The sequence below is a fragment of the Bos taurus genome, chromosome 22, assembly GCF_002263795.3.
Source record: "Bos taurus isolate L1 Dominette 01449 registration number 42190680 breed Hereford chromosome 22, ARS-UCD2.0, whole genome shotgun sequence".
Classification (NCBI taxonomy): domain Eukaryota; kingdom Metazoa; phylum Chordata; class Mammalia; order Artiodactyla; family Bovidae; genus Bos; species Bos taurus.
In genome coordinates, this window is record NC_037349.1 from 11,252,206 (window position 1) to 11,272,041 (window position 19,836).

A 19,836-nucleotide genomic window follows, 5' to 3' on the forward strand; every position below is an offset into this window, starting at 1 on the left:
TCCTCCAAGGCTCCTGAAATAATACTGGTGAGAGAAGCTCAGGCTTGACCCTAAGCAATAATTGGGGATGGGGAGCAGAGATATTTAAAGAGGTACCAGGGATGAGATTAGGAAACAACTATGTATAAAATAGATAAGCAGTACGGATATATTGTGCAGCACAAGTAATTATAGACATTATCTTTTAATAAGTTTTAATGGCATATCATTTGTAAAAATACTGAATCACCATGCTGTATACCTGAAACAAATATAATATTTTAAATTGACTGTGCTTTCATTTTAAGAAATACCATGGACTAATTCAACACTTTTTCTTTTGATTAAAATAAAGGATTTTAGCAGGAACGTCCTGCTTATTAATGGTGGCAACCAACTGGACTGTCAGTGCTTCCTGCCTCTCTCTGTGGTCCATTCTGCTATTCCTTTGGCTTTTATCTAAGATGTGGCTTCTTAGAACTGCCGGCTGCTCAGACCCTCCCCCACAATGAGTTTATTAGAGTTGAGATGTGTAGGAACCAGCTCTGCCAAAGCATAAAGCACACGTCCAAGATGATGAACGGCATCACTAAAAATAATAAAAGATTAAGCACACATTCCAGGGAAGTGACAGGGCATTCTTGTGGAATTTGCCAGACTAAACTGTAGTGGATTCTCTCCACTGTCTCTGTATCCACAAAACCAGACCTCCAGAGTGGCTTTGCCGATACGGATTTTGGACACCGCCAGCAGGCAGCATCTCCGTGCAGCCACAGGGCTGATCCAAGGGGCGGGGCTTACAGCTGACCTCACGGAGCCCGCAGCCTGTCTCGGCAGTTCAACAAAAAAGTTCAGCAGCCTTTCACTATGCGCCCAGAGACCAGGAACCTTCTGAGACTATCCTGCTTCCCCATTGCACAGAGGAGGAAACTGGAAAGATGACCTTGGTTGCCCAAGGGCGCATCTCTTGGCTGCGGTGCCTCACCGTCCCCCTGTGCCTGATACCACGAGAGAGTCTGAGTACGGGAGATGATGTGATCCACAGCTTTTTAGAGGCAGTGACTCAAAGACATGAGTCTGTCTTTAAGGACAGGAATCTCTAATCTGAACCAGATAGAAAAGAGTAGGATTAAGATGACAGACTTTACAGTCCATTTCTATCCCACCTCCCCTCACCCCCATGTATTCTTTCTTCAGGGTTCCCCCATATCTGAAAATCTCTCTTTCACATTCAGTTCATGAAAATGCATTCAACTGCATACATAGGTTACTTACACTGTTCTCTATGTATACTGACTTCAATAAATCATTTTTTTTTTAAATTAAGAAGTGTGCCAACCATGCACAACCTCAAAAAAAAAAAAAAAAAAAAAACCTTCCTGCCAGCACTGCTAGTGATACTGATGGGAGCACCCAGCACGTGTCGGGGTGGACTCTGCCAGGTGTGGTGTGTGCGTTAGCCCCTTGAATTCTCTGGGGAGGGGCTGTTCTACCCCTGTTTTACAGATGAGAGAACTGAGGCTCAGAGAGGTCAAGTACCTTGTCCAAGGGCACACAGCCAATGAGTATATGCTACAAAGAAACCTCATTTCCATTCCCCAAAGTGACCGCTATGTTCTGTAGGCTGTTTTCTTTGACTTGTCCCAACATAGAAAAGAATGGTTTCTCTTCTGCCTGATTTCCCTTGAGATAATATTTTGGATTCAGGATCTGTCTCATGGATGTCCTCTCCCCCAGCACACCCCCCCTTCCTATCCTGTCTGTAGGAAAGGAGACAGTGAGACAAAGAGGATTGCATTTGGTCTCCTTTTCACCAAGGGAGAAACAGTGAATGATTCATTTAGTTGACAGAGTGTCTTTAAAGAGCCACCATCAGCCACACACTCTATGATGTGCTAGTGACCAGCTTAGATTGGGCCTTCGAGGGTGGCTAGACCTGAGTTCAAATCTTGACTCCACTTGAGCTAAATGGCCCAGAGCAGGATGGTGCTTAATACCTCCTGGAGCGATTGTGTGGGTTAGACAGAGATTGCAAGGAAAGCACAGAGCCTACAAGAAATGTTAGAGAGAGGGAAGCCAGGCCCTAAATAGAGAGCATAAATGGTGCTAGGCTGTGTCAGCTCAGTCATGGGCCCCATCACCACTGAGGCTTGAGCAGGAGAGCAGGACCCCTGGGCTTCCTGCCAGGCAAAACATCAACTGGCTTCCAGGGTTGACCAAGGTTTAGGTAGGCTTCTCCAAGAAGGGGCTAGACATTCCAAGGACACAGACCAGGTTGGACAAAGCCCTGTGGCCAGGCCAGCCTGTCTGCCAAGGGAGACAATGGCTGCCCAGAGCGGAGATTTCCATCTCTTCAGCAAAGAGCAGCTTGAATGAGACTGTGGGGTGTTAGGAGGATTGGCCGCAGAGGACACGATGGATGCTTTGAATTATGCAAAAATAAACTCCACTGGGACCAGTGGGGCAAAAACAGAGCCAAAGGATGCAGTCAGTGTTGAGCTGATACATGTTAAACAATGGCAGGAGGGTGTGGGAGCCCTGATTCGTGTGTCAGTTTCAGTGGTGTAAATACTCTCATGATGGAGCATTTCAGAATACCACCGTAATGTCCTTAGATGTGGAGCTGGCAAGAGAGGCACACCATTGGCATCACTGGAATGAGCCAGCACAGCACCGCGGTTAATAAAAGTTGGAACAGCTTGCCTCACTGTGACATGGGTTCTGAAGACCCTGTGGCTCCCTTTGGGGACCAGGGCTTAGCTTCTCAAGTGAATGCCTTCCGTGTCCTAGGCATCACCATGTGACCCAAAGCAGACTGTGCCTAGCCCTTGAGATCTACAGTCTCCTAGGGAAACTGGCATTAATCCAGTAATTACAGTAAGTTACACAGTGCGCTGAACACTCAGAAGTCCTGTCTTATCTGGAGGGCACACCCATGTCCTTTGTTTTAAAACCCATAATAAAACAGAGACTGTTATTGTCTTTTCTGAATCAAGAACATAGTACCTCGTCAAAGTTTTTTGCCACGCTTACATTCACTTCGTGGTATTTAAATCAAGATTGTTGTCTTTACAAGCCCTTCAAGAATTGAGACTTCAAGTGCCTTTTCAGATCCTAGTGAAAAACCCATCAGAATACAACCAGGAAAGCATTCAACAGAGTCCGTTTTATAGCAACAGCAGTCTGGACACATCTCTCCGGTTCAGCCTCAATGTCAAGCCCAGGTTGGACCCCCTCGCATGGTGGGTGCTTCTTTGGGGGGACCAGCTGACTCTTGCTTTGCCTCCCAGGTGGTCTTCGAGGCGTTGCACAATCTGGAGCCGCGAGGCTACGTCGTGGGGTGGATCATTGCCATCAGTTTGCTGGTGGGAATCCTCATCTTCCTGCTCCTGGCCGTGCTGCTCTGGAAGGTGAGTGGAGATCGTGGGTCCCCAGGGAGTCTCCATCCGGACGCCCAGCTCTCCTGTCTTGAGGGGGTAGAGCTCCTTGAAAGAGGTTTCATGTTGGAACTTCCTTCCTGGAGCAAGGTCCCCTCCAGGCAGTGAATGGAATCTTGACTCCTCATGAGGTCATTCACACCTGAGGACTGGCGCACTTCAGAAGGAACCCCAGAATTTCACCCTCTTCTTCTTGGGGCTTCCCTAGCAGAGTTGCCACCAGTCCTAACACAATATGGTGGAAGCCTCACTCCAAACCAGAAGCTTGGTGAGTAACAGCTGGGACTGGGATGTGGATGGTTGGCTTGTTTACTTGTCATAAACATAAGAAAGGAAGCTACAGAGTCACTCTCTGTTCTTCTCCCATGTGGAATATGGGAAAGATTTCCACCCAGAGGACTCTACTAATGGAAATAGGCTATGTGTGCAGAGTGCTGCCCAGGTGGCTCCATCAGAAGTTCTCCCAACCCCATGGGGGTTCATTTGTAGGTGCCCCAGGTGGCAGACTTTCCCTGCCTCCTTCAACAGGGAGCACCTGCTCATCCTTCACGTCTTGCTTCTTGTCACTTTCTCCAGAAAGAGGGGTGTTCTCACCCTCAAGTCTAGGATAGTTTCTTTGCTCTGCACTTTGCTCTCAGAGACCTGGGGTCCTTGACTTCAGAGCCTCTGTATTCATCAGTAATGGTTTCAGAGTCATCATCTGAGGAAGGTCTGCCTCTTCCACTGGAAGGTAATGTGCCAGCTGAGTGGGGTCCTGTCTCTTCTTGTTTCAACGGAGTTCCCAGCTCCTAGAGGAGCACAGGGACTGCAACTGGAACTTCCTGACACCAAGTTCCTGCTTTTCTAGTGTTCTGGGTTTCAGAGGCAAGTGGAGACAGCCTTTTACATGATTTTGGATGGATGCTTTAAACTAAAATGATTAGTTTCTTTGGGATTCCAAAATAACTTGTATTTCTTGATCAATCATAGAAATATATCAGTAAGAAAAAAGTTGTCAAGTACTCAGGCGCTCTTAGCCTTTTGACCTTTTTCTCTACATAATAGAGACCAGGCATTCTCGTAGCACCTACTTATTTTAGTGTATTAAGTTATCTGGTAAAATACCTAATATGTTTCAAGTGCAGGACGTCTAAAGTGAAAGCAATAGATTCAATTATCAATCTGAAAATATATATACTTCAGAGTATCTAAGAAGCCTAGAAACAGGAAAAATAGTGTCTTGTGGTACATTTTTTCAGATTGACATTTGGACTGATTGCTTTAAATTCAGAGATTCTTCACCTAAAAAGTGTTTCAGGCTTGAAGAAAGATACATTGAACATATCACTTGAAAGTAAGTTTACCTCGGGTTCCCATGCTTTGAAGGCACCCCATGTACTGTTTCATAGCCTAGCTTTCTCTGAACACAGAGTTGTGAACATCTTTCCCTGTTTTTATAAACTTGTGTCCAGTGCTGTCCTTGGGCTGCAGTTGTCGGCAGGTCCCCATCCTCAGATGTTGGGCTTCAGGTGGTTCCTGGCTTCACACTTCTTGTAACTGCACCAGTGGATATGCTTAGAGCCAAATATTTGCACAAATCTTTTATTATGTTCTTAAAAGGAAACTTTAAAAACAGAATTACTGAGTCAGAACAAATACGCATTTTAAGCCTTTTATTACATGTTGCCAATTGCCCTCTTTAAAGGTTACACACGCAGTGTATCAAAAGTGCCTATTTTCCCGTATGTTTGCCAGGAGCGGATATTACCTTTTTGAAAAAAAAACCTGTCCATTTGTTGTTTGTTTAATCTGCGTGGCCAGATAGATTCTTAATTCTCCCTTTTCTCCAACTCCAACTCCTTCCTGCCAAGGCGTCTGGTCTGTGGGTAGAGAACAAAGCCAGCTCAGTGCTTGAGATCTGAAGACAACAAGGGCTTTGGTTGTGTGTGTGTGTGTGTGTGAGAGAGAGAGAAAGAGAGAGAGAGAGAGAGAGAGAGAGAGAGAGACTTCCTCTGTCTTTGTACGAGCATTTTATTTATTCATTTTTAAAAATTATATCACACTGTTGCTTTAATTTGTATTCCAAAAATTTCAAGTAAGTTTAGACATCTTTTTTATATCTTTGTATTTTACTTGCTTTTCTCTCTCACTCTCTTTTTTTTTTTTTTATTTGGTTACTTTTTGACCACAAACTGTGGCATGTGGGACTTTGGTTCCCCAACAGGGATCTAACCTGCACCCCCTATATTATAAAAGTGCAGTCTTAACCACTAGACTGCCAGTGAAGTCCCTGTATGGACATTTCAGAAGAGAGGAAACACTGTCCTCCATGGCTGGGTGCATGGGCCCAGACAGACACATGGAGTGGGGAGTGTGTGGTTGTGCCCACCCACTCCTGTGATGGGAAGGCCCTCCCTCTGGCCCCCACTTTGCTCTGCTGCTTAAGAGCACCCTCTGTCCTGAGCACACGCTCCCACCTCCTTCCGGTTGTCATCTGCTTCGCTTTGTTTCTGTTGTGTTTGTTTAAAGGATGCAGTTGCAGGAGAGGGTGTCATGGGATGGCCAGCACCCTGAGGTCACCCAGTTGTGTGTGATTCAAAGAGCCCAGGTCCAAGAAGGCAGATAGCACTCTCTGCCTTGGACTAGCCATGAAGTGGTGGCAGTCAAGGGGCCTTCACCAGACAAGGTCACCATTAAGTGGGGGTGGGAGGAAGGGTCTAGAACAGTTCTGAGGAAGTTGGCAAGTGACGACGTGTAGGTCAAACAGCTTTGCTCACCGTCCAAGAGCAGTATTTGATTTCAACTCATATTTATTGAATACTTGCTTTGAACCAAACACTGGGCTAGGTGCCTGCATGCCGCAGTGATTGTGACTTGCCTTGAATGCGTCTCCATCGAGCATACAGACTGTAAATGCAGTTGAGGGTGGTGAGTGCTGGGTAATGAGTGTTCTGGAAACTGTGAAGAACACCATTAATTCCCCTGTCCCCACTCCAGGGGAATGAAAAAGCAGAAGAGTGCAGCATGGTAGATGAGGGCGCAGGCTTTGCAGGCTGACAGCTGTGAACTGGAACCCTGGCTCTTGCCCTTGCCAGCCGTGTGACCTTGGGAGAGCTGCTTACCCTCTCTGATCCTCAGCTTCCTCCTCTGTAAAACAGAGACCCTAATATCCAGCTCGAGGTATAGAAGTAACTTAGACCAAATGCTTAGCACTTAATACTTAGCACTTAATAGAAACCTCTGGTTATAGTCAGAGGACATTTCCCAAATGAGGTATCATTCAAGTCTGACCTTGGATTCAGTTTGAGTTTTCCAGGCGGGGAAGGACAGATGGATATTCCATGCAGAGAGGAGAGAGATCTGGGGACAGGGTGGGGGTGAGCACAGTCACCGTAGAGATGGCTGGGCGACTGGACTCCGCCAGGCCCCTTCCCTCCCCTTGTAGACTCAGGGCCTCTCCATGTGGCCCTTCCAGCAGACTGTGCTGACATCTTATGTGGAGGCTCTGCTCTGGGAGAGCATAGTGAGAGCTGCCAGTTCTCTGAAAGGCTGGCCCAGAACTGGGAAGGCATCATCCTACTGTACTCTGTCGAAGCAGCCACATGCCACCCTAGAGTCAAGGGACAGGAAATAGACCCTGCCTCCCGAGGGGGGAAGCGGCAAAGGGTTAGTGGTATCTTTTGTCTATCATATGCGTGCTGTTCCGAAAAGTGGGTAAAACCTTAATCTTTTCTTTAAAACTTACTATGACACAGGACAATTCACCTAACTGGAAGTTTTGCTGTTTTAAAGTAGATGAAACCTCATTTCTCTTCCGGTGTCATAGATAAAACTGTGATTGTACTCCTTAGAAGGAAAAAGAAGTAAAGCTCGGTGCAAGGTTCATGAACACACTTGCCATTCAGAGTGGGTTGTCTGTTTAGGCAAAGTGACAGTGCAGTAAGGAGCTTGGCAGAGGAGCTCTTTAAGAAAAATATTTTTCTCTTAAAGCACTAACTAAATGTAATGACTTTATAGGACACTGACAAGGGCAAATGAAATGTAGGATTATTGTGAAGACCTATATAATGAAGCAGGGCAAAGGCTAACAGAGTTCTGCCAAGAGAAAGCACTGGTCATAGCAAACACCCTCTTTCAGCAACACAAGAGAAGACTCTACACATGGACATCACCAGATGACCAACACCGAAATCAGATTGATTATATCCTTTGCAGCCAAAGATGGAGAAGCTCTATACAGTCAGCAAAAACAAGACCAGGAGCGGACTATGGCTCAGATCATGAACTCCTTATTGCCAAATTCAGACTTAAATTGAAGAAAGTAGGGAAAACCACTAGACCATTCAGGTATGACCTAAATCAAATCCCTTATGATTATACAGTGGAAGTGAGAAATAGATTTAAGGGCCTAGATCTGATAGATAGAGTGCTGGATGAACTATGGACGGAGGTTCGTGACATTGTTTAGGAAACAGGGAGCAAGACCACCGCCAAGAAAAAGAAATGCAAAAAAGCAAAATGGCTGTCTGGGGAGGCCTTACAAATAGCTGTGAAAAGAAGAGAAGCAAAAAGCGAAGGAGAAAAGGAAAGATATACGCATTTGAATGCAGAGTTCCCAAGAAGAGCAAGGAGAGATAAGAAAGCCTTCCTCGGCGATCAATGCAAAGAAATAGAGGAAAACAACAGAATGGGAAAGACTAGAGATCTCTTCAAGAAAATTAGAGATACCAAAGGAACATTTCATGCAAAGATGGGCTCGATAAAGGACAGAAATGGTATGGACCTAACAGAAGCAGAAGATATTAAGAAGAGGTGGCAAGAATACACAGAAGAACTGTAAAAAAAAGATCTTCACAACCCAGATAATCACAGAGGTGTGATCACTGACCTAGAGCCAGACATCTGGGAATGTGAAGTCAAGTGGGCCTTAGGAAGCATCTCTACGAACAAAGCTAGTAGAGGTGATGGAATTCCAGTTGAGCTATTTCAAATCCTAAAAGATGATGCTGTGAAAGTGCTGCACTCAATATGCCAGCAGATTTGGAAAACTCAGCAGTGTCCACAGGACTGGAAAAGGTCAATTTTCTTTCTAGTCCCAAAGAAAGGCAGTGCCAAAGAATGCTCGAACTACCACATAATTGCACTCATCTCACACGCTAGTAAAGTAATGCTCAAAATTCTCCAAGCCAGGCTTCAGCAATATGTGAACCGTGAACTTCCTGATGTTCAAGCTGGTTTTAGAAAAGGCAGAGGAACCAGAGATGATTCGCTGGATCATGGAAAAAGCAAGAGAGTTCCAGAAAAACATCTATTTCTGCTTTATTGACTATGCCAAAGCCTTTGACTGTGTGGATCACAATAAGCTATGGAAAATTCTGAAAAAGATGGGAATACCAGACCACCTGACCTGCCTTTTGAGAAACCTGTATACAGGTCAGGAAGCAACAGTTAGAACTGGACATGGAACAACAGACTGGTTCCAAATAGGGAAAGGAGTATGTCAAGGCTGTATATTGTCACCCTGCTTATTTAACTTCTATGCAGAGTACATCATGAGAAACGCTGGGCTGGAGGAATCACAAGCTGGAATTAAGATTGCTGGGAGAAATATCAATAACCTCAGATATGCAGATGACACCACCCTTATGGCAGAAAATGAAGAAGAACAAAAGAGCCTCTTGATGAAAGTGAAAGAGAAGAGTGAAAAAGTTGGCTTAAAGCTCAGCATTCAGAAAACAAAGATCATGGCATCTGGTCCCATCACTTCATGGCAAATAGATGGGGAAACAGTGGACACAGTGGCTGACTTTATTTTTCTGGGCTCCAAAATCACTGCAGATGGTGATTGGAGCCATGAAATTAAAAGATACTTACTCCTTGGAAGGAAAATTATGACCAACCTAGACAGCATATTCAAAGGCAGAGACATTACTTTGCCAACAAAGGTCCATCTAGTCAAGGCTATGGTTTTTCCAGTGGTCATGTATGTATGTGAGAGTTGGACTGTGAAGAAAGCTGAGCACCAAAGAATTGATGCTTTTGAACTGAGGTGTTGGAGAAGACTCTTGAGAGTCCCTTGGACTGCAAGGAGATCCAACCAGTCCATCCTAAAGGAGATCAGTCCTGGGTGTTCTTTGGAGGGACTGATGTTGAAGCTGAAACTCCAATACTTTGGCCAACTGATGTGGAGAGCTGACTCATTTGAAAAGACCCTGATGCTGGGAAAGATTGAGGGCCAGAGGAGAAGGGGACGACAGAGCATGAAATGGTTGGATGGCATCACCAACACAATGGACATGGATTTGGGTGGACTCCGAGAGTTGGTGATGGACAGGGAGACCTGGATTGCTGCAGTTCATGGGGTTGCAAAGAGTCGGACACGACTGAGCGACTGAACTGAAACTGAAATATATTCCTAAAACTTCAACTACAGACCTCTTTTTTAAAATTTATTTTCTTGTAGTGCAGCTAATTTACAATGTTTACAGTTATTTACAGTGACTTACAATTTGCATTTCTGCCATACAGTAAAGTGATTCATTTATTTATGTATACATATACTTTTTCATATTCTTTTCCATTATGGTTTATCACAGGATCTTGAGTATAGTTCCCTGTGATATACAGTAGGACCTTGTTGTTTATCCATCCTCTGTATAATAGTTTACATCTACTAATCCCAAACTCTCAGTCCGTCCCTCCCCCATCCCCCCCTCCCCTTGGCAACAAGAAGTCTATTCTCTCTCTCTTTGAGTGAACTACAGATCTCTTGTCAACTTGGATTTCTATGTCTATAACCTAAGAAAAATTCATTGTGTATAGAGATCTAATATTACATTGACCATCCAGAAATCTGTTGACTAATGGACCTAATATTTGGGTTAGATGGGAGGGCTAAATGATTCTGGCTTATTACCATATTTCACATATCATTCCCTCCAGTCCTCTCAAGGGGAGAGTCACCTAGTTGTCACTGTGAACCAGGAAACACTTCACTGGGACCTTTAAAGGCAAATGAGCAATATTCAAGTCCTCTTCCCTTTCTCGAGTGACATCTCTTAAAGTTCCCTTTGCTGTAGCTCCTGACACTGCTGCATATGGTTGCTTGCCAGTGCCTTGAGTTCATGAGCCCCAAATATTGTTCCCCAAAATGTACGCGGATGGTGACTTGGTACTGGAAGTGTACAAGGCAGCTGGCCCAGTGTGGATGGACTTTTTATGCCACACAGGCCTACAGGTCGGCATGCTCTATACTTGCGAGCTGGCCAGTGCCTTCACTCAGCAAACAGTATTGGATCCCTGCTAGGTAGCCAGCTCAGGATGAAATGACAGAGGTAATAAGTAACAGAGCCCTCTCTCTATCTTGAAGAGTCTGGGAAAAGCAGTTAAGTGACCAGAGATGGTGACCGAGCCCAGCATGAGCAGCACTGGGCCAGGTAAAGAGCCTGTGCCACCAGCTCCTGGCTCCGCCTACAGGTCACCATGGTGCCACCAACATACCCATCATTGCCTGTTTGTCTGAAACAGAAGCCCCTTCTAGGGTCAGCAAATGCCTTCTCCAGAGCCGAACTCCAGGCTCCCTGCCTCGTGCTCGCCCCCTTCTCTGCCTCTGGGCCTTCTGGAAGGCTGGCCGCTGGCATGTCAGGCACTCTGTCCTGCTCGGCAGCGGCAGATCCTGGCTCTGACACAAAATCCACAACAAGGGGCCCCCAGCTAACCAGATCCTTCTTCAAATTCTGAAATGGATCCTAATCAGCTTTCCCAGAGCCAGGCTGTTAGCAGACATTGGGAGCCATAATTTAAACTTTCTGTGCGAGGATTACAGTAGCCTGCCAAACCACCATGCAGGAAGAAAACTTTGAAATAGGAAACTCTTTTAGGGGAGAAAAATTCAAATGAGTCCCCTCTCCTTTCCTTTGGCTCCCGATTGGTTTTGAAATGGCCTGGCCCTGGGGCCTCTTCAAGACAGTCATAAAGGCCTGTTTATAGGAGGAAGTTTCATTGTTGTTCAGATGGTATATGGGACTTGCACCTTTAAGGAGTGCCTTCAGTTCATCAAGCCAGCCTTTGAGTCAAGTGGTGAGAGAGTAGAGATGCTGGGATGTTTTTACTTCAAGAGGAAAAGCCTCATTGAGGGCCCCAGTCTTCTCTCTCCTCTTCTGCCTGCTCCCTTGTACAATTCGCCAAAACAAACAGGCCACCACTCAGTGAAGGAGAAAACTGCATCCTTCTCTACTGCTTCCAACCCAGGAACCGTTCCCCTCCCTCCTCTTGGCCCCTTTTGCCAATGAGATGCCCTGGAGCAAAGGGCAGTGCCATTGCCTGGTCAGAACCATGGCCAGCCTCTTCCCAAAAGGCCCAGGACCTGCCAGCTTTGTCTGCTCTCAGGTGTTGTAGAGCTGGGCCGTGCAGCGGGTTTGCCACCCTCTTCAGAAAGACCAACTCGAACCCTCCGTCAGCCGAACCTGTTCTCAGAGCCTGCTGCTCTGGAGCTGGCTTTGGGTGCCTGGTTTTCACTTGAGACCATTGCTGCAAACTTCAAGCAGAAGCACTTAGAAAAAGAAATCTGTGAAAAGGCTCAGAGGCTGTGTAGGTTTGGCAGCCCCTCCGGAAGTCATTGGGGGGTTATCACCTTCCCTCCAGCTGGACTAGGAGAGCCCTTCCTTGCTTCTCCTGCAGAGAAAGAAAATGCACAGGCACACACACACACACACCCCCTTTGCACTGTCTCAATTGAAACCATGTGCCAGAGACACTCGGTGGAGACTTATTTATGTTTGGAAGTAAATATTGGATTGATGTTGCACTGTTGACATCTCGAGACAGAGACGTGCTATGTAAATAGTCAAGGAACTTGAAAGGGCTGATAAACATGAGGCTCTGAGTTAGTCCAAAGAAGGAGTATGTCTGAGGCCCTTAGAATAGCTCCCCAGGAGGCATCCCGAAGGCCAGGAAGGAGTAGGTGGAGGGTTTCCCTGAAGACCAAGCACCATGGGGTTGTTCAGCTGTCCCTCACTCACCCCAGACTGGGCTGGGAAGGAGTAACCTGATGCTGCAAGCTGTGGACCCCAGAACCCAGTGATTCTCACTTCTTCCTTGGCCCCAGGCCTCTCACAGCGTCTTCCTAATTAGGGCTATTCAAGGGGAAACCGGCTGTTTCCCTAGGAATTTTCTGGCAGGTTTTTGATACACGTTTGCATCAGAAAGTTGTGTGAATCTGTCAGAAGGTCTGAAGGAGCCGCCCTGTGGTACTACAGGCCCCCTCTGGAGCAACACAGACAAGAAGCCAGAAAAGCCCCTGCTCCCCCAGCTTCCAGCGGAGCCAAGTTTGGCTGGAGTCTCTCTTCCTGTAGAGTTTCCATGAGTGTTTCCTCTGCTACAGACAAATCAATTATAAACAGAATCTTTTGCCCCTCAAGTGCAAAGCAAGCCCTTGAAGGTTCCAGGAAAAGTGTAGGAAAACGCAGACTCCACTGGCTTGGCATTGAATGAGGGGCTACTTAGGGTCTCGTTTAACTCATCATGGTTCATTTCCCAGCACCCTCAGCATGGGCCCAACTGGCCCTGAAAATCTAAGTTTGTCCAGAATCTCTTCAAGATTTTCCCCAAAGTAACCATGAGCACTAGTGGGGGTGAAAGTGAAGGCCTGCTGCAGGGGAGAAGTGTCTTTAAAGTCTTGATTTATCTTTGTGTTTAAGAGTTTTAGACTTCTTTATACTTTATAATATATCCATACTTTAATATAAAAATTCAAAATTTAATGTTCCCGAAAGCTCTTTGTGAAAAATTGATACCGGGTAAGGACTTTGTGCCCTGAGCCTTCTGTGTGTGAGGGCTGGGTACACAGCTGTGTGCTTCACAAGCTGCAGCGCTGAGTTTGCTTTGGGAACCAACATAAAAAGCCTTCATTATGTTTCAGGGCTGGAAGAGCTCTGAGAATGCCATCCGTCTCTTGGGCAGAGACAAAGACACTGGGGCTTAGAGCCAGGAGATGACCTGCTCTGGGGTCCCAGCATGAGCAGTAATTAGAACTCCAGGCTCCCCATGCACTACCTCTCCTGTCCAGCCCTTCTGAGTCGGTCCTTTGGCACTGGGCAGGCCTGGCATGTCACAGTTGTTTGGGGGACCATGGCTTGGTAAACTCAGAGCCTAAGCTTTGGGCTGTCTATCAAAAGCCAAAATCAGGCTGTAAACAACAGCATGAAGGTGACGGTCTCTTCTTCTGAAATGGAGTTCGTTTGATCACTATACGGTACCTTGGTGCATGCGTGCGTGCTGAGTCGCTTCAGTCGTGTCCGACTCTTTGTAGCCCTATGGGTGTAGCCCACCAGGTTTCTCCGTCCGTGGGATTCTCTAGGCAAGAATACTAGAGTGGGTTGCCATGCCCTCCTCCAAAGGGTCTTCCCATCCCAGGGATCAAACTCGTGTCTGCGTGCGTTGTCTGCGTTGCAGGCAGATTCTTTATCCACTAAGCCACCTGGGAAGCCCGTGGCACCCTGGTGCAAATGAGTAAACAGCACCCTGTCCTCCAGAAGCTTTACTTCCATCTGTCAGAAAATTCAGAAAACCTGATTTTGTTAGAAAAAGACACTTGACTGCCATCTGCTGGAAAGTAGTTGCAATAAATTTCACGTCTCTGATAGCTGTGACCTGAGCGGTACCCCCTGACGACTTACATGCAGTGCACAGCCTGAGCAACTGTACCAGCACTCCCTAGTCATCAGAGTGGACCGTGTTTTACGAAATTGTCTTTGGGCTCCAGAGAAAAAGGACAAACATCAGTGGCAGCTCCAGCCTTCCATCTAAGAGACTACGCACAAGTTGTGTTAGGAACAGGGCTCTGGAGACCTGCTGCACTGGAGTAGGGTGGAGAGTTTGCAAGGCTGTTTCTAAGAGAAGCTTTACAGTTAACTGCCAGTGGGTGCAGAGTTTTCAAGACTAATAGTGACTGCACTCCACTTGAGAAAAAATAATTCCTACAGGATGACGCCGTCACTTTGTTGGTAACAAGTGTGGCACACATAAACTTGAACTCAGAAGAGCCACCTGCGAGAGTCAGTGCAGACGCTCTAAATCCTCACTAGACTGCACACTCTGCATCAAAGCCGCGTGCCAGCATAACAGCTATGAGGAAGCGTGCCGACTTTTTGTCCCCTTTAGAGGAACAAGACAAGTCTGTTCAGCAGGACTGGACACAGTGATGCTCTTTCCATCTGGAACCCTGTCAGCTGCCCCCCTGCCACTCTTCCCATGAGTGTTGATCCATTCATTCATAAATCAGACAAAAATATGGAATTCTGTATCAGTTAACTCCTGCTGTGTAACAAACCGAAGTTTAGGAGCTAAAAAAACAACCACCATCTACATAGCTCACAATTCTGTGGGTTACACTGAGCTTGACAAAGCAGTCCTCCCATCTTTGTGGGGCTCACACCCCACAGCTTCAGGCAGCTGGGTGCTGTCTGGTTCAGGAGGACCTCAGCTGGGTGGACTCGTCTTTCAGCAGCAAGACCAAACTCGTTCATATGGAAGCCAGGCAGGGATCTGAGAAAGCAAGCGGGAGTGTGCATGGCTAAAGTGTGGAACGGACAGGGCATCACTTCCCTTGTATTCAGCCATCAAAACAAGTCACAGTGCAGATTTGGGAAGCAAAAAATAGCCTCAGTCTCCTGATAGTGTTTGTTGCAGAGCCACGGTACAGGGCATTTTTACATTTATCATTGACACTAAGTAGAAGTGAGATGCTAAGCTCTGAAGATAAAAAGCACAAATCCTTAGGAATCCTAAATGTGGAAGATAATAAGAGAGGAGAAGACAGTTAAAGGTCTGCTTGATTGGTGCCATGGTGGAGATATGTTACATCTTTGGAGTTAAAGTGAGTAACCTAAGATCACTGAAACATCATGCTATCTGCAGGCAGAATCCTGTGCTAAAAAATCTTATTCTGATGTAACATCCAGCCTTCTTTCTACCATTATGTTCTCCTCAGTTCAGAAAGTGTGCATGACATACTTGCTCTGTTAATCACATCTTTCTCTTTCAAGAATGAGATATCAAGCAGTAACTTCTTGATAGACATTTCCACAAAGTCTTTGGTTGCTTTGCTGGCCTCCTGTGGGTATGCTTAGAGGACGGCAACAACAATCTTTTTCTGATTCTCCAGAACATTCAGGCCAAGCCTCCTTTCTACATTCCCTTGTAGAAGGAAGAAGGTGGTAGAGATTTGAGGAGAGAAAAGTGTATGTATGAGGGTGTCAGGAAGTGGGGTTCTGACAGATGTGGTCTGATGCTGGGAAGATAAGGGAACTCAATATCTGTCTGCAGAATGGACCTTGAGGATCAAAACTCAGCACACAGGACCCTTGCCAGCTGTTCTGTGGAAGCTTCCACTCCCTCCTGGCCATCAGTCTGCACCACTTTGCCGGCTGCTCTCTAAAAGGGAGCTCTCAGGACTTCCTTGGCCATGCGGGTGGAGGTGACCGGTGCTGTCTTGGCAGCTCTCTTAACAATCTTCATCTTCAGCAGGGCCATAAGCCTCTTTCAAGGGGTAGGAGGAAGATGCAGGGAGTCAGTGGATGCTGGGTTCACGGTGAAGAAGTGTGAAGACAGATGCACAAAGGAGTTAGATGTGCTCGCGAGCCTGGGTTTGCTTAGCAGTTTGTTTAGGGCAAGTTTGGTGCGTACATCCCCCACTGGCAGCAGACTGCGGAGCTCACTGGTCTCAAAGGTCTTCAGATATGACTGTGAGGGTTATGTGCCAGTGACAGCGTGGTACCAAAACCTGCAGAGCAGCCTCCCCGCAGTGAGCCAGGAGTGCACGTCTGTTTCACTTCCCCTGCTCAAGGAGATCAAAGTGGGGATTTGGGGCAGTTATTTATTTGGAAGACAATCTCAGGAAACACAGACGCGGGACCAGGAGAGGGAGAGGGCAGGGAAGGAAGCTAATAAAGGATGTTATCAAGCTGGTTACCCCTGCAGGCAACTTCCATGGAGCACATACTCAGGGTTTCGCACCCAAGGAGAGAGGGAGCTGGGGTATTTGTACACCCACTCCCAGACGTCTGACCTCAGAAACAGAGGCCACTAACACAGGGGAGCACAGCACAAGAGATGCCGGGTATTCCTGAGCGTGGGGCAAAGGTCAGCTTTGGACGACAAAAGGTTGCTTTTCTGTGGCAACAGTGCCTACACTGTCGGTGCGAGAACTGGAAATCCGTCTTACCACATATGAAAAGCCATGCACATTAGAAGGAAAGATCTTTTCAGAATTAAGCGAAGGAAACTACCATCACGGTTCAGGAGGAGTTGCCAGTTCTAGGGAGATACACAGTGCCAGCTGTGTGCACAGCAGCTCACCAGGGTCACAGATTTGAGAGAAGGATCTAGAAGACAGCAAGGTAGGATGCAGACCTGAAGACACTTTTAAATGCCTACTGTATGACAGCAGTATTGATCAAATTGTTCCACAATGGCTAATGTCTCACAGGATATTAACAGATTTATCAAAAGTTAAATAAGCTTGAGAAATAGCAAGTCCCTGACTTTCTCAATCCTTTCCTAAAAGGGTTAATTTGATCCTGTACTGTTCTCCTGTACATCACAAATCTCTCAAAGAATACATCGCCAAACTCCACTTAAAAAAAAAAAAAGAATACATTGTCTCCAAATTTATTTGACCACGGAACCTCTTGACTACCAAACAACCTATCAATAGCTCAATAACTAGTGTTCCCCAGCAGAGAGTTTGGGAAACACTCCACCAGAAGTGCATTGCAAGGAACAAACAGCTTATCATAAGAAAGCCTTTGGGGAGTCCATGCATTTTGAAGAGTGGCTCCATGTAACATTTCTTCTAAATCAGCCTAGTCTGAGGAGTTTTCCAGGCCTTCCCAGCACTGTAAGTAGATCATGCCTCCTCCCAGGCCAGGCAGCTTTGGAACCAAAACAGTTGATTCTCCAGCACGTCTAACCCAGCCTCTCCTCTTTCTGCCTTTCAGATGGGCTTCTTTCGCAGAAGGTACAAAGAAATTATTGAAGCTGAGAAGAACCGGAAAGAGAATGAAGACAGTTGGGACTGGGTCCAGAAAAACCAGTGACCCGCTACCCCACCCCGTGACGTGGCCCAGTCGTTCGCCTGTCGTCCCGATCTTTGTATCTTCCATATTTGGAAGAAAGAATCTTCTCCAGATTTTTCGGAGGCCCCACGATGCTGTTCTTGTCCTCATTCTCTCAAGCCCAGGTGGCAACCTGAGGCAGCCACTTCGGCCAGGTCGCCTGACTGGAACCACCACCACCTCCTTTTCCAGTTGAACTCCGAACTTTGGAAAGCCGGCTGCAGAGCTGGGGGATATTTATGGATGCAACAAGTGTGGTCAACCCTCAGGGGAAAACTGTTAACCTAAAAGTATTTTTATAAATATAAGCCTTTTATACTGATTATGTCTTTATATTTGTATCGATGTTTTATTATTTCTATTAAATGATTATATAGTTCACTCAAGCACTGATATCTGGCCTGAAATCTTGGAAATACATGTACATTCATACAAATGTTAAAGGAAAAAAGATCTTATTGTACTTTGGAATGGAACTTGCCGTTAAAAAAAGGACTTGCGGATGAAATCATCTGAAGAAACCTCGTGTGAAGAATCCATCAAGCAGGCGGTGCTATATATCAACTGCAGTTGGGGTTGACCGCGAAGACATTTCACATCTTTGTTGCCTGGAGTCAAGTGTGAAGTCATGTGCTAAAGAACCAAGAGTGTTTTTTCATCTGTACCTTTCATTGGAAGATTCCCAGCAGGAATTTGGATGGAAAAACCTGATTCCTGCGGCCTGCTCTGCATCACCTTATAGAGCAGGCATTCCACCCTCCTTTCACTTGGATTAAGACATTTTGAAAGATTGGAGCAGTGCCAGTTGGTTATCTGGTAAACCTCAGAATGGCATCTCATCCTGGACAAAGTGCATCAGAGTCCACACACCACCAGGACTAAATCAGTGGCCGTCAGGCAGAGACTTGTGTCTGAATGCTGTGATAAGTTGCCTTTTCACGGTAATTTGAGTCAGAGGTCTCCATTGTCCCCAGCACTCTTGCTGTCCCAGCTAATGGTAATTGCAGAGTCCTTCCCGGAGATGACCATTCAACCTGTCTTTTTTTTAAAATTGTATCTTAGGTGGGATTCTTAAGAAGTGGACCCTGAGACAAGGATTTTCACACAGTAACTTATGAAGGAAGTTTCCCCAGGGCACACCAGTAAAGACATGAGGGAAGCAGGACAGGAAAGGGGAGGAGGCCACGTAAGGAAGTCACTTCAGGGCACATATAAACATGTTTTCACTTCATGCCAGCAAAAGAGCCTCCATAGCTCAGGAGCAGTCCTCAAAAAGAGAGCTGCACCCCAAGCTGGGAGGCACACAGAAACGATGTAAAGGGCTCTGGGCACAGCGCTGACGTCATCACCTCCCTTGCGGAGCTGAAGGCCGAGTATGGCCTTCACCGTGCAAGCTCTCTGTTTGACCGTGTTAGTCACCAGATGCACAGTGCTATCCAGGTTTGAGTGCGGTGTGATTCTCTGAAAGGCAAGGAGAGGGTGGAGGTAGCGTGTTGAGCGCTGCACCTGGCCTGGGGTGAACACTCAGTAACGGGGAGCAGCCCTGGCTGCTGTTGCCGCTGCTGGAAAGCCATCTGGTATGAAGGAAGATGTGTCTAAGAACAGGGTCTGACAGAGTCCTCAGAGACTTATCACAGCCTGCTCAAGCCGCAGGCACAAACAGATGGCATCAGATGCGAATGAAACAAGAAACAAGACCATCTCTCTCCTAGGGCCTTGTTGACTGGAGGCTAACATGTAAGGGGCCTGTGAGTGTTGTTGAAAAGACACAGAACTCAACTGCAGGGGAGACAGGTTTTTCTATACACATACTTGGCCTGTCCTTGCAAAGATACCTAAAGTTTTGGCAAATCATGAGAGTGCTGGGCGCTTGCGAACCTGGCATGGAGCACGCGTGTCTTTGTTTTTTTGCAGTTGACTCTGATACAGGCAGATGCGGAATGCATCATGCTTCCCTTCCCAGTGACCATGGGAGTAGACAGAAGCCAGAGGGTCAAGGGTATGAACTAGGCTGGTCTTAGAAGGAAGTTAAAGATAGAGCCTCTCACTGAGGGGTGGAGGCCCTGAGGTAACAACGGGCAGATGCAGGCAAAGGAACCAGCTCTCCCTGAGAGTTCAGCTAGGACGGATGTGTACGGACCCCAGCTGTGCCTGAGGCACTGTGCTGAGTGCTGCTGGCTCCCCTCGGAATACCAGCGCACACTTTGCCCGGGGGAGACAGATCTTCCCACAGCAGAGCCTAGAGCATGGATTCCTTTACGAAACCTCATTTGCAGCTCTCCTTGGACATTCTCTTGCTTGTTTCATGGTGTCCTTTAATAAATCAT

At 46.6% G+C, this 19,836-nt stretch overlaps 1 protein-coding gene across 1 annotated transcript in view; it reads left to right on the top strand.

The window, feature by feature from the left end:
* ITGA9 (integrin subunit alpha 9) overlaps positions 1-17,895 on the top strand; it is a 361,696-nt gene extending 343,801 nt beyond the window's left edge. The window contains exons 27-28 of the mRNA NM_001192718.2: positions 3,270-3,389; positions 17,393-17,895. Coding sequence (NP_001179647.1) covers positions 3,270-3,389; positions 17,393-17,491 — 219 coding nt within the window. The 3' untranslated portion in view covers positions 17,492-17,895. The remainder of the gene's footprint in view (positions 1-3,269; positions 3,390-17,392) is intronic.
* The last annotated feature ends 1,941 nt before the right edge of the window (positions 17,896-19,836 follow it).